At 35.7% G+C, this 16,101-nt stretch overlaps 2 protein-coding genes across 2 annotated transcripts in view; both read right to left on the bottom strand.

Moving 5' to 3' along the window:
* Positions 1-16,101, bottom strand: part of LOC118768190 (zinc finger protein 665-like) — a 360,963-nt gene that overhangs the window by 220,553 nt on the left and 124,309 nt on the right. The gene's annotated exons all lie outside the window — the stretch shown is intronic.
* Positions 11-15,697, bottom strand: LOC115225404 (the record flags this gene model as incomplete). The annotated part of the gene is given in 8 exon segments (XM_029796361.1): positions 11-1,677; positions 1,680-2,639; positions 2,723-2,806; positions 2,809-5,829; positions 5,832-14,397; positions 14,400-14,920; positions 14,923-15,037; positions 15,509-15,697. Coding segments are annotated over 8 exon segments (15,123 nt in total), but the record flags the coding sequence as incomplete, so codon positions are not given.

Below are 16,101 nucleotides of genomic sequence, written 5' to 3'. Positions count from 1 at the left end.
TCACACTGATATGGTTTTCACCAGTATGAATGCGATTGTGAGTAACCAAATGACCATTATGAGAGAATGATTTACCACAGATATCACACTGATATGGTTTTTCACCAGTATGAATGCGATTGTGAGTAACCAAATGACCATTATGAGAGAATGATTTACCACAGATATCACACTGATATGGTTTTTCACCAGTATGAATGCGATTGTGAGTAACCAAATGACCATTATGAGAGAATGATTTACCACAGATATCACACTGATATGGTTTTTCACCAGTATGAATGCGATTGTGAGTAACCAAATGACCATTATGAGAGAATGATTTACCACAGATATCACACTGATATGGTTTTTCACCAGTATGAATGCGTTTGTGAGTAACCAAATGACCATTATGAGAGAATGATTTACCACAGATATCACACTGATATGGTTTTTCACCAGTATGAATGCGATTGTGAGTAACCAAATGACCATTATGAGAGAATGATTTACCACAGATATCACACTGATATGGTTTTTCACCAGTATGAATGCGATTGTGAGTAACCAAATGACCATTATGAGAGAATGATTTACCACAGATATCACACTGATATGGTTTTTCACCAGTATGAATGCGATTGTGAGTAACCAAATGACCATTATGAGAGAATGATTTACCACAGATATCACACTGATATGGTTTTTCACCAGTATGAATGCGATTGTGAGTAACCAAATGACCATTATGAGAGAATGATTTACCACAGATATCACACTGATATGGTTTTTCACCAGTATGAATGCGATTGTGAGTAACCAAATGACCATTATGAGAGAATGATTTACCACAGATATCACACTGATATGGTTTTTCACCAGTATGAATGCGATTGTGAGTAACCAAATGACCATTATGAGAGAATGATTTACCACAGATATCACACTGATATGGTTTTTCACCAGTATGAATGCGATTGTGAGTAACCAAATGACCATTATGAGAGAATGATTTACCACAGATATCACACTGATATGGTTTTTCACCAGTATGAATGCGATTGTGAGTAACCAAATGACCATTATGAGAGAATGATTTACCACAGATATCACACTGATATGGTTTTTCACCAGTATGAATGCGTTTGTGAGTAACCAAATGACCATTATGAGAGAATGATTTACCACAGATATCACACTGATATGGTTTTTCACCAGTATGAATGCGATTGTGAGTAACCAAATGACCATTATGAGAGAATGATTTACCACAGATATCACACTGATATGGTTTTTCACCAGTATGAATGCGATTGTGAGTAACCAAATGACCATTATGAGAGAATGATTTACCACAGATATCACACTGATATGGTTTTTCACCAGTATGAATGCGATTGTGAGTAACCAAATGACCATTATGAGAGAATGATTTACCACAGATATCACACTGATATGGTTTTTCACCAGTATGAATGCGATTGTGAGTAACCAAATGACCATTATGAGAGAATGATTTACCACAGATATCACACTGATATGGTTTTTCACCAGTATGAATGCGATTGTGAGTAACCAAATGACCATTATGAGAGAATGATTTACCACAGATATCACACTGATATGGTTTTTCACCAGTATGAATGCGATTGTGAGTAACCAAATGACCATTATGAGAGAATGATTTACCACAGATTCACACTGATATGGTTTTTCACCAGTATGAATGCGATTGTGAGTAACCAAATGACCATTATGAGAGAATGATTTACCACAGATATCACACTGATATGGTTTTTCACCAGTATGAATGCGATTGTGAGTAACCAAATGACCATTATGAGAGAATGATTTACCACAGATATCACACTGATATGGTTTTTCACCAGTATGAATGCGATTGTGAGTAACCAAATGACCATTATGAGAGAATGATTTACCACAGATATCACACTGATATGGTTTTTCACCAGTATGAATGCGATTGTGAGTAACCAAATGACCATTATGAGAGAATGATTTACCACAGATATCACACTGATATGGTTTTTCACCAGTATGAATGCGATTGTGAGTAACCAAATGACCATTATGAGAGAATGATTTACCACAGATATCACACTGATATGGTTTTTCACCAGTATGAATGCGATTGTGAGTAACCAAATGACCATTATGAGAGAATGATTTACCACAGATATCACACTGATATGGTTTTTCACCAGTATGAATGCGATTGTGAGTAACCAAATGACCATTATGAGAGAATGATTTACCACAGATATCACACTGATATGGTTTTTCACCAGTATGAATGCGATTGTGAGTAACCAAATGACCATTATGAGAGAATGATTTACCACAGATATCACACTGATATGGTTTTTCACCAGTATGAATGCGATTGTGAGTAACCAAATGACCATTATGAGAGAATGATTTACCACAGATATCACACTGATATGGTTTTTCACCAGTATGAATGCGATTGTGAGTAACCAAATGACCATTATGAGAGAATGATTTACCACAGATATCACACTGATATGGTTTTTCACCAGTATGAATGCGATTGTGAGTAACCAAATGACCATTATGAGAGAATGATTTACCACAGATATCACACTGATATGGTTTTTCACCAGTATGAATGCGTTGTGAGTAACCAAATGACCATTATGAGAGAATGATTTACCACAGATATCACACTGATATGGTTTTTCACCAGTATGAATGCGATTGTGAGTAACCAAATGACCATTATGAGAGAATGATTTACCACAGATATCACACTGATATGGTTTTTCACCAGTATGAATGCGTTGTGAGTAACCAAATGACCATTATGAGAGAATGATTTACCACAGATATCACACTGATATGGTTTTTCACCAGTATGAATGCGATTGTGAGTAACCAAATGACCATTATGAGAGAATGATTTACCACAGATATCACACTGATATGGTTTTTCACCAGTATGAATGCGATTGTGAGTAACCAAATGACCATTATGAGAGAATGATTTACCACAGATATCACACTGATATGGTTTTTCACCAGTATGAATGCGATTGTGAGTAACCAAATGACCATTATGAGAGAATGATTTACCACAGATATCACACTGATATGGTTTTTCACCAGTATGAATGCGATTGTGAGTAACCAAATGACCATTATGAGAGAATGATTTACCACAGATATCACACTGATATGGTTTTTCACCAGTATGAATGCGATTGTGAGTAACCAAATGACCATTATGAGAGAATGATTTACCACAGATATCACACTGATATGGTTTTTCACCAGTATGAATGCGATTGTGAGTAACCAAATGACCATTATGAGAGAATGATTTACCACAGATATCACACTGATATGGTTTTTCACCAGTATGAATGCGATTGTGAGTAACCAAATGACCATTATGAGAGAATGATTTACCACAGATATCACACTGATATGGTTTTTCACCAGTATGAATGCGATTGTGAGTAACCAAATGACCATTATGAGAGAATGATTTACCACAGATATCACACTGATATGGTTTTTCACCAGTATGAATGCGATTGTGAGTAACCAAATGACCATTATGAGAGAATGATTTACCACAGATATCACACTGATATGGTTTTTCACCAGTATGAATGCGATTGTGAGTAACCAAATGACCATTATGAGAGAATGATTTACCACAGATATCACACTGATATGGTTTTTCACCAGTATGAATGCGATTGTGAGTAACCAAATGACCATTATGAGAGAATGATTTACCACAGATATCACACTGATATGGTTTTTCACCAGTATGAATGCGATTGTGAGTAACCAAATGACCATTATGAGAGAATGATTTACCACAGATATCACACTGATATGGTTTTTCACCAGTATGAATGCGATTGTGAGTAACCAAATGACCATTATGAGAGAATGATTTACCACAGATATCACACTGATATGGTTTTTCACCAGTATGAATGCGATTGTGAGTAACCAAATGACCATTATGAGAGAATGATTTACCACAGATATCACACTGATATGGTTTTTCACCAGTATGAATGCGATTGTGAGTAACCAAATGACCATTATGAGAGAATGATTTACCACAGATATCACACTGATATGGTTTTTCACCAGTATGAATGCGATTGTGAGTAACCAAATGACCATTATGAGAGAATGATTTACCACAGATATCACACTGATATGGTTTTTCACCAGTATGAATGCGATTGTGAGTAACCAAATGACCATTATGAGAGAATGATTTACCACAGATATCACACTGATATGGTTTTTCACCAGTATGAATGCGATTGTGAGTAACCAAATGACCATTATGAGAGAATGATTTACCACAGATATCACACTGATATGGTTTTTCACCAGTATGAATGCGATTGTGAGTAACCAAATGACCATTATGAGAGAATGATTTACCACAGATATCACACTGATATGGTTTTTCACCAGTATGAATGCGATTGTGAGTAACCAAATGACCATTATGAGAGAATGATTTACCACAGATATCACACTGATATGGTTTTTCACCAGTATGAATGCGATTGTGAGTAACCAAATGACCATTATGAGAGAATGATTTACCACAGATATCACACTGATATGGTTTTTCACCAGTATGAATGCGATTGTGAGTAACCAAATGACCATTATGAGAGAATGATTTACCACAGATATCACACTGATATGGTTTTTCACCAGTATGAATGCGATTGTGAGTAACCAAATGACCATTATGAGAGAATGATTTACCACAGATATCACACTGATATGGTTTTTCACCAGTATGAATGCGATTGTGAGTAACCAAATGACCATTATGAGAGAATGATTTACCACAGATATCACACTGATATGGTTTTTCACCAGTATGAATGCGATTGTGAGTAACCAAATGACCATTATGAGAGAATGATTTACCACAGATATCACACTGATATGGTTTTTCACCAGTATGAATGCGATTGTGAGTAACCAAATGACCATTATGAGAGAATGATTTACCACAGATATCACACTGATATGGTTTTTCACCAGTATGAATGCGTTTGTGAGTAACCAAATGACCATTATGAGAGAATGATTTACCACAGATATCACACTGATATGGTTTTTCACCAGTATGAATGCGATTGTGAGTAACCAAATGACCATTATGAGAGAATGATTTACCACAGATATCACACTGATATGGTTTTTCACCAGTATGAATGCGATTGTGAGTAACCAAATGACCATTATGAGAGAATGATTTACCACAGATATCACACTGATATGGTTTTTCACCAGTATGAATGCGATTGTGAGTAACCAAATGACCATTATGAGAGAATGATTTACCACAGATATCACACTGATATGGTTTTTCACCAGTATGAATGCGATTGTGAGTAACCAAATGACCATTATGAGAGAATGATTTACCACAGATATCACACTGATATGGTTTTTCACCAGTATGAATGCGATTGTGAGTAACCAAATGACCATTATGAGAGAATGATTTACCACAGATATCACACTGATATGGTTTTTCACCAGTATGAATGCGATTGTGAGTAACCAAATGACCATTATGAGAGAATGATTTACCACAGATATCACACTGATATGGTTTTTCACCAGTATGAATGCGATTGTGAGTAACCAAATGACCATTATGAGAGAATGATTTACCACAGATATCACACTGATATGGTTTTTCACCAGTATGAATGCGATTGTGAGTAACCAAATGACCATTATGAGAGAATGATTTACCACAGATATCACACTGATATGGTTTTTCACCAGTATGAATGCGTTGTGAGTAACCAAATGACCATTATGAGAGAATGATTTACCACAGATATCACACTGATATGGTTTTTCACCAGTATGAATGCGATTGTGAGTAACCAAATGACCATTATGAGAGAATGATTTACCACAGATATCACACTGATATGGTTTTTCACCAGTATGAATGCGATTGTGAGTAACCAAATGACCATTATGAGAGAATGATTTACCACAGATATCACACTGATATGGTTTTTCACCAGTATGAATGCGATTGTGAGTAACCAAATGACCATTATGAGAGAATGATTTACCACAGATATCACACTGATATGGTTTTTCACCAGTATGAATGCGATTGTGAGTAACCAAATGACCATTATGAGAGAATGATTTACCACAGATATCACACTGATATGGTTTTTCACCAGTATGAATGCGTTTGTGAGTAACCAAATGACCATTATGAGAGAATGATTTACCACAGATATCACACTGATATGGTTTTTCACCAGTATGAATGCGATTGTGAGTAACCAAATGACCATTATGAGAGAATGATTTACCACAGATATCACACTGATATGGTTTTTCACCAGTATGAATGCGATTGTGAGTAACCAAATGACCATTATGAGAGAATGATTTACCACAGATATCACACTGATATGGTTTTTCACCAGTATGAATGCGATTGTGAGTAACCAAATGACCATTATGAGAGAATGATTTACCACAGATATCACACTGATATGGTTTTTCACCAGTATGAATGCGATTGTGAGTAACCAAATGACCATTATGAGAGAATGATTTACCACAGATATCACACTGATATGGTTTTTCACCAGTATGAATGCGATTGTGAGTAACCAAATGACCATTATGAGAGAATGATTTACCACAGATATCACACTGATATGGTTTTTCACCAGTATGAATGCGATTGTGAGTAACCAAATGACCATTATGAGAGAATGATTTACCACAGATATCACACTGATATGGTTTTTCACCAGTATGAATGCGATTGTGAGTAACCAAATGACCATTATGAGAGAATGATTTACCACAGATATCACACTGATATGGTTTTTCACCAGTATGAATGCGATTGTGAGTAACCAAATGACCATTATGAGAGAATGATTTACCACAGATATCACACTGATATGGTTTTTCACCAGTATGAATGCGATTGTGAGTAACCAAATGACCATTATGAGAGAATGATTTACCACAGATATCACACTGATATGGTTTTTCACCAGTATGAATGCGATTGTGAGTAACCAAATGACCATTATGAGAGAATGATTTACCACAGATATCACACTGATATGGTTTTTCACCAGTATGAATGCGATTGTGAGTAACCAAATGACCATTATGAGAGAATGATTTACCACAGATATCACACTGATATGGTTTTTCACCAGTATGAATGCGATTGTGAGTAACCAAATGACCATTATGAGAGAATGATTTACCACAGATATCACACTGATATGGTTTTTCACCAGTATGAATGCGATTGTGAGTAACCAAATGACCATTATGAGAGAATGATTTACCACAGATATCACACTGATATGGTTTTTCACCAGTATGAATGCGATTGTGAGTAACCAAATGACCATTATGAGAGAATGATTTACCACAGATATCACACTGATATGGTTTTTCACCAGTATGAATGCGATTGTGAGTAACCAAATGACCATTATGAGAGAATGATTTACCACAGATATCACACTGATATGGTTTTTCACCAGTATGAATGCGATTGTGAGTAACCAAATGACCATTATGAGAGAATGATTTACCACAGATATCACACTGATATGGTTTTTCACCAGTATGAATGCGATTGTGAGTAACCAAATGACCATTATGAGAGAATGATTTACCACAGATATCACACTGATATGGTTTTTCACCAGTATGAATGCGATTGTGAGTAACCAAATGACCATTATGAGAGAATGATTTACCACAGATATCACACTGATATGGTTTTTCACCAGTATGAATGCGATTGTGAGTAACCAAATGACCATTATGAGAGAATGATTTACCACAGATATCACACTGATATGGTTTTTCACCAGTATGAATGCGATTGTGAGTAACCAAATGACCATTATGAGAGAATGATTTACCACAGATATCACACTGATATGGTTTTTCACCAGTATGAATGCGATTGTGAGTAACCAAATGACCATTATGAGAGAATGATTTACCACAGATATCACACTGATATGGTTTTTCACCAGTATGAATGCGATTGTGAGTAACCAAATGACCATTATGAGAGAATGATTTACCACAGATATCACACTGATATGGTTTTTCACCAGTATGAATGCGATTGTGAGTAACCAAATGACCATTATGAGAGAATGATTTACCACAGATATCACACTGATATGGTTTTTCACCAGTATGAATGCGATTGTGAGTAACCAAATGACCATTATGAGAGAATGATTTACCACAGATATCACACTGATATGGTTTTTCACCAGTATGAATGCGATTGTGAGTAACCAAATGACCATTATGAGAGAATGATTTACCACAGATATCACACTGATATGGTTTTTCACCAGTATGAATGCGATTGTGAGTAACCAAATGACCATTATGAGAGAATGATTTACCACAGATATCACACTGATATGGTTTTTCACCAGTATGAATGCGATTGTGAGTAACCAAATGACCATTATGAGAGAATGATTTACCACAGATATCACACTGATATGGTTTTTCACCAGTATGAATGCGATTGTGAGTAACCAAATGACCATTATGAGAGAATGATTTACCACAGATATCACACTGATATGGTTTTTCACCAGTATGAATGCGATTGTGAGTAACCAAATGACCATTATGAGAGAATGATTTACCACAGATATCACACTGATATGGTTTTTCACCAGTATGAATGCGATTGTGAGTAACCAAATGACCATTATGAGAGAATGATTTACCACAGATATCACACTGATATGGTTTTTCACCAGTATGAATGCGATTGTGAGTAACCAAATGACCATTATGAGAGAATGATTTACCACAGATATCACACTGATATGGTTTTTCACCAGTATGAATGCGATTGTGAGTAACCAAATGACCATTATGAGAGAATGATTTACCACAGATATCACACTGATATGGTTTTTCACCAGTATGAATGCGATTGTGAGTAACCAAATGACCATTATGAGAGAATGATTTACCACAGATATCACACTGATATGGTTTTTCACCAGTATGAATGCGATTGTGAGTAACCAAATGACCATTATGAGAGAATGATTTACCACAGATATCACACTGATATGGTTTTTCACCAGTATGAATGCGATTGTGAGTAACCAAATGACCATTATGAGAGAATGATTTACCACAGATATCACACTGATATGGTTTTTCACCAGTATGAATGCGATTGTGAGTAACCAAATGACCATTATGAGAGAATGATTTACCACAGATATCACACTGATATGGTTTTTCACCAGTATGAATGCGATTGTGAGTAACCAAATGACCATTATGAGAGAATGATTTACCACAGATATCACACTGATATGGTTTTTCACCAGTATGAATGCGATTGTGAGTAACCAAATGACCATTATGAGAGAATGATTTACCACAGATATCACACTGATATGGTTTTTCACCAGTATGAATGCGATTGTGAGTAACCAAATGACCATTATGAGAGAATGATTTACCACAGATATCACACTGATATGGTTTTTCACCAGTATGAATGCGATTGTGAGTAACCAAATGACCATTATGAGAGAATGATTTACCACAGATATCACACTGATATGGTTTTTCACCAGTATGAATGCGATTGTGAGTAACCAAATGACCATTATGAGAGAATGATTTACCACAGATATCACACTGATATGGTTTTTCACCAGTATGAATGCGTTTGTGAGTAACCAAATGACCATTATGAGAGAATGATTTACCACAGATATCACACTGATATGGTTTTTCACCAGTATGAATGCGATTGTGAGTAACCAAATGACCATTATGAGAGAATGATTTACCACAGATATCACACTGATATGGTTTTTCACCAGTATGAATGCGATTGTGAGTAACCAAATGACCATTATGAGAGAATGATTTACCACAGATATCACACTGATATGGTTTTTCACCAGTATGAATGCGATTGTGAGTAACCAAATGACCATTATGAGAGAATGATTTACCACAGATATCACACTGATATGGTTTTTCACCAGTATGAATGCGATTGTGAGTAACCAAATGACCATTATGAGAGAATGATTTACCACAGATATCACACTGATATGGTTTTTCACCAGTATGAATGCGTTTGTGAGTAACCAAATGACCATTATGAGAGAATGATTTACCACAGATATCACACTGATATGGTTTTTCACCAGTATGAATGCGATTGTGAGTAACCAAATGACCATTATGAGAGAATGATTTACCACAGATATCACACTGATATGGTTTTTCACCAGTATGAATGCGATTGTGAGTAACCAAATGACCATTATGAGAGAATGATTTACCACAGATATCACACTGATATGGTTTTTCACCAGTATGAATGCGATTGTGAGTAACCAAATGACCATTATGAGAGAATGATTTACCACAGATATCACACTGATATGGTTTTTCACCAGTATGAATGCGATTGTGAGTAACCAAATGACCATTATGAGAGAATGATTTACCACAGATATCACACTGATATGGTTTTTCACCAGTATGAATGCGATTGTGAGTAACCAAATGACCATTATGAGAGAATGATTTACCACAGATATCACACTGATATGGTTTTTCACCAGTATGAATGCGATTGTGAGTAACCAAATGACCATTATGAGAGAATGATTTACCACAGATATCACACTGATATGGTTTTTCACCAGTATGAATGCGATTGTGAGTAACCAAATGACCATTATGAGAGAATGATTTACCACAGATATCACACTGATATGGTTTTTCACCAGTATGAATGCGATTGTGAGTAACCAAATGACCATTATGAGAGAATGATTTACCACAGATATCACACTGATATGGTTTTTCACCAGTATGAATGCGTTTGTGAGTAACCAAATGACCATTATGAGAGAATGATTTACCACAGATATCACACTGATATGGTTTTTCACCAGTATGAATGCGATTGTGAGTAACCAAATGACCATTATGAGAGAATGATTTACCACAGATATCACACTGATATGGTTTTTCACCAGTATGAATGCGATTGTGAGTAACCAAATGACCATTATGAGAGAATGATTTACCACAGATATCACACTGATATGGTTTTTCACCAGTATGAATGCGATTGTGAGTAACCAAATGACCATTATGAGAGAATGATTTACCACAGATATCACACTGATATGGTTTTTCACCAGTATGAATGCGATTGTGAGTAACCAAATGACCATTATGAGAGAATGATTTACCACAGATATCACACTGATATGGTTTTTCACCAGTATGAATGCGATTGTGAGTAACCAAATGACCATTATGAGAGAATGATTTACCACAGATATCACACTGATATGGTTTTTCACCAGTATGAATGCGTTTGTGAGTAACCAAATGACCATTATGAGAGAATGATTTACCACAGATATCACACTGATATGGTTTTTCACCAGTATGAATGCGATTGTGAGTAACCAAATGACCATTATGAGAGAATGATTTACCACAGATATCACACTGATATGGTTTTTCACCAGTATGAATGCGATTGTGAGTAACCAAATGACCATTATGAGAGAATGATTTACCACAGATATCACACTGATATGGTTTTTCACCAGTATGAATGCGATTGTGAGTAACCAAATGACCATTATGAGAGAATGATTTACCACAGATATCACACTGATATGGTTTTTCACCAGTATGAATGCGATTGTGAGTAACCAAATGACCATTATGAGAGAATGATTTACCACAGATATCACACTGATATGGTTTTTCACCAGTATGAATGCGATTGTGAGTAACCAAATGACCATTATGAGAGAATGATTTACCACAGATATCACACTGATATGGTTTTTCACCAGTATGAATGCGATTGTGAGTAACCAAATGACCATTATGAGAGAATGATTTACCACAGATATCACACTGATATGGTTTTTCACCAGTATGAATGCGATTGTGAGTAACCAAATGACCATTATGAGAGAATGATTTACCACAGATATCACACTGATATGGTTTTTCACCAGTATGAATGCGATTGTGAGTAACCAAATGACCATTATGAGAGAATGATTTACCACAGATATCACACTGATATGGTTTTTCACCAGTATGAATGCGATTGTGAGTAACCAAATGACCATTATGAGAGAATGATTTACCACAGATATCACACTGATATGGTTTTTCACCAGTATGAATGCGATTGTGAGTAACCAAATGACCATTATGAGAGAATGATTTACCACAGATATCACACTGATATGGTTTTTCACCAGTATGAATGCGATTGTGAGTAACCAAATGACCATTATGAGAGAATGATTTACCACAGATATCACACTGATATGGTTTTTCACCAGTATGAATGCGATTGTGAGTAACCAAATGACCATTATGAGAGAATGATTTACCACAGATATCACACTGATATGGTTTTTCACCAGTATGAATGCGATTGTGAGTAACCAAATGACCATTATGAGAGAATGATTTACCACAGATATCACACTGATATGGTTTTTCACCAGTATGAATGCGATTGTGAGTAACCAAATGACCATTATGAGAGAATGATTTACCACAGATATCACACTGATATGGTTTTTCACCAGTATGAATGCGTTTGTGAGTAACCAAATGACCATTATGAGAGAATGATTTACCACAGATATCACACTGATATGGTTTTTCACCAGTATGAATGCGATTGTGAGTAACCAAATGACCATTATGAGAGAATGATTTACCACAGATATCACACTGATATGGTTTTTCACCAGTATGAATGCGTTTGTGAGTAACCAAATGACCATTATGAGAGAATGATTTACCACAGATATCACACTGATATGGTTTTTCACCAGTATGAATGCGATTGTGAGTAACCAAATGACCATTATGAGAGAATGATTTACCACAGATATCACACTGATATGGTTTTTCACCAGTATGAATGCGTTTGTGAGTAACCAAATGACCATTATGAGAGAATGATTTACCACAGATATCACACTGATATGGTTTTTCACCAGTATGAATGCGATTGTGAGTAACCAAATGACCATTATGAGAGAATGATTTACCACAGATATCACACTGATATGGTTTTTCACCAGTATGAATGCGATTGTGAGTAACCAAATGACCATTATGAGAGAATGATTTACCACAGATATCACACTGATATGGTTTTTCACCAGTATGAATGCGATTGTGAGTAACCAAATGACCATTATGAGAGAATGATTTACCACAGATATCACACTGATATGGTTTTTCACCAGTATGAATGCGATTGTGAGTAACCAAATGACCATTATGAGAGAATGATTTACCACAGATATCACACTGATATGGTTTTTCACCAGTATGAATGCGATTGTGAGTAACCAAATGACCATTATGAGAGAATGATTTACCACAGATATCACACTGATATGGTTTTTCACCAGTATGAATGCGATTGTGAGTAACCAAATGACCATTATGAGAGAATGATTTACCACAGATATCACACTGATATGGTTTTTCACCAGTATGAATGCGATTGTGAGTAACCAAATGACCATTATGAGAGAATGATTTACCACAGATATCACACTGATATGGTTTTTCACCAGTATGAATGCGATTGTGAGTAACCAAATGACCATTATGAGAGAATGATTTACCACAGATATCACACTGATATGGTTTTTCACCAGTATGAATGCGATTGTGAGTAACCAAATGACCATTATGAGAGAATGATTTACCACAGATATCACACTGATATGGTTTTTCACCAGTATGAATGCGTTTGTGAGTAACCAAATGACCATTATGAGAGAATGATTTACCACAGATATCACACTGATATGGTTTTTCACCAGTATGAATGCGATTGTGAGTAACCAAATGACCATTATGAGAGAATGATTTACCACAGATATCACACTGATATGGTTTTTCACCAGTATGAATGCGATTGTGAGTAACCAAATGACCATTATGAGAGAATGATTTACCACAGATATCACACTGATATGGTTTTTCACCAGTATGAATGCGATTGTGAGTAACCAAATGACCATTATGAGAGAATGATTTACCACAGATATCACACTGATATGGTTTTTCACCAGTATGAATGCGTTTGTGAGTAACCAAATGACCATTATGAGAGAATGATTTACCACAGATATCACACTGATATGGTTTTTCACCAGTATGAATGCGATTGTGAGTAACCAAATGACCATTATGAGAGAATGATTTACCACAGATATCACACTGATATGGTTTTTCACCAGTATGAATGCGATGTTGTGAGTAACCAAATGACCATTATGAGAGAATGATTTACCACAGATATCACACTGATATGGTTTTTCACCAGTATGAATGCGATTGTGAGTAACCAAATGACCATTATGAGAGAATGATTTACCACAGATATCACACTGATATGGTTTTTCACCAGTATGAATGCGATTGTGAGTAACCAAATGACCATTATGAGAGAATGATTTACCACAGATATCACACTGATATGGTTTTTCACCAGTATGAATGCGATTGTGAGTAACCAAATGACCATTATGAGAGAATGATTTACCACAGATATCACACTGATATGGTTTTTCACCAGTATGAATGCGATTGTGAGTAACCAAATGACCATTATGAGAGAATGATTTACCACAGATATCACACTGATATGGTTTTTCACCAGTATGAATGCGTTTGTGAGTAACCAAATGACCATTATGAGAGAATGATTTACCACAGATATCACACTGATATGGTTTTTCACCAGTATGAATGCGATTGTGAGTAACCAATGACCATTATGAGAGAATGATTTACCACAGATATCACACTGATATGGTTTTTCACCAGTATGAATGCGTTTGTGAGTAACCAAATGACCATTATGAGAGAATGATTTACCACAGATATCACACTGATATGGTTTTTCACCAGTATGAATGCGATTGTGAGTAACCAAATGACCATTATGAGAGAATGATTTACCACAGATATCACACTGATATGGTTTTTCATTTTTTCCACCAGTATGAATGCGATTGTGAGTAACCAAATGACCATTATGAGAGAATGATTTACCACAGATATCACACTGATATGGTTTTTCACCAGTATGAATGCGTTTTGGTGAGTAACCAATGACCATTATGAGAGAATGATTTACCACAGATTTCACACTGATATGGTTTTTCACCAGTATGAATGCGATTGTGAGTAACCAATGCCCATTATGAGAGAATGATTTACCACAGATATCACACTGATATGGTTTTTCACCAGTATGAATGCGTTTGTGAGTAACCAAATGACCATTATGAGAGAATGATTTACCACAGATATCACACTGATATGGTTTTTCACCAGTATGAATGCGATTGTGAGTAACCAAATGACCATTATGATATGGTTTTTCACCAGTATGAATGCGTTTGTGAGTAACCAAATGACCATTATGAGAGAATGATTTACCACAGATTTCACACTGATATGGTTTTTCACCAGTATGAATGCGATTGTGAGTAACCAAATGACCATTATGAGAGAATGATTTACCACAGATATCACACTGATATGGTTTTTCACCAGTATGAATGCATTTGTGAGTAACCAAATGACCATTATGAGAGAATGATTTACCACAGATATCACACTGATATGGTTTTTCACCAGTATGAATGCGATTGTGAGTAACCAAATGACCATTATGAGAGAATGATTTACCACAGATATCACACTGATATGGTTTTTCACCAGTATGAATGCGATTGTGAGTAACCAAATGACCATTATGAGAGAATGATTTACCACAGATATCACACTGATATGTTTTTCACCAGTATGAATGCGATGTGAGTAACCAAATGACCATTATGAGAGAATGATTTACCACAGATATCACACTGATATGGTTTTTCACCAGTATGAATGCGTTTGTGAGTAACCAAATGACCATTATGAGAGAATGATTTACCACAGATA

This window comes from Octopus sinensis, linkage group LG27 (genome assembly GCF_006345805.1).
Source record: "Octopus sinensis linkage group LG27, ASM634580v1, whole genome shotgun sequence".
Classification (NCBI taxonomy): Eukaryota; Metazoa; Mollusca; class Cephalopoda; order Octopoda; family Octopodidae; genus Octopus; species Octopus sinensis.
The sequence above is the reverse complement of the archived record's forward strand: the minus strand, read 5'-3'. Positions and strand labels throughout refer to the sequence as shown.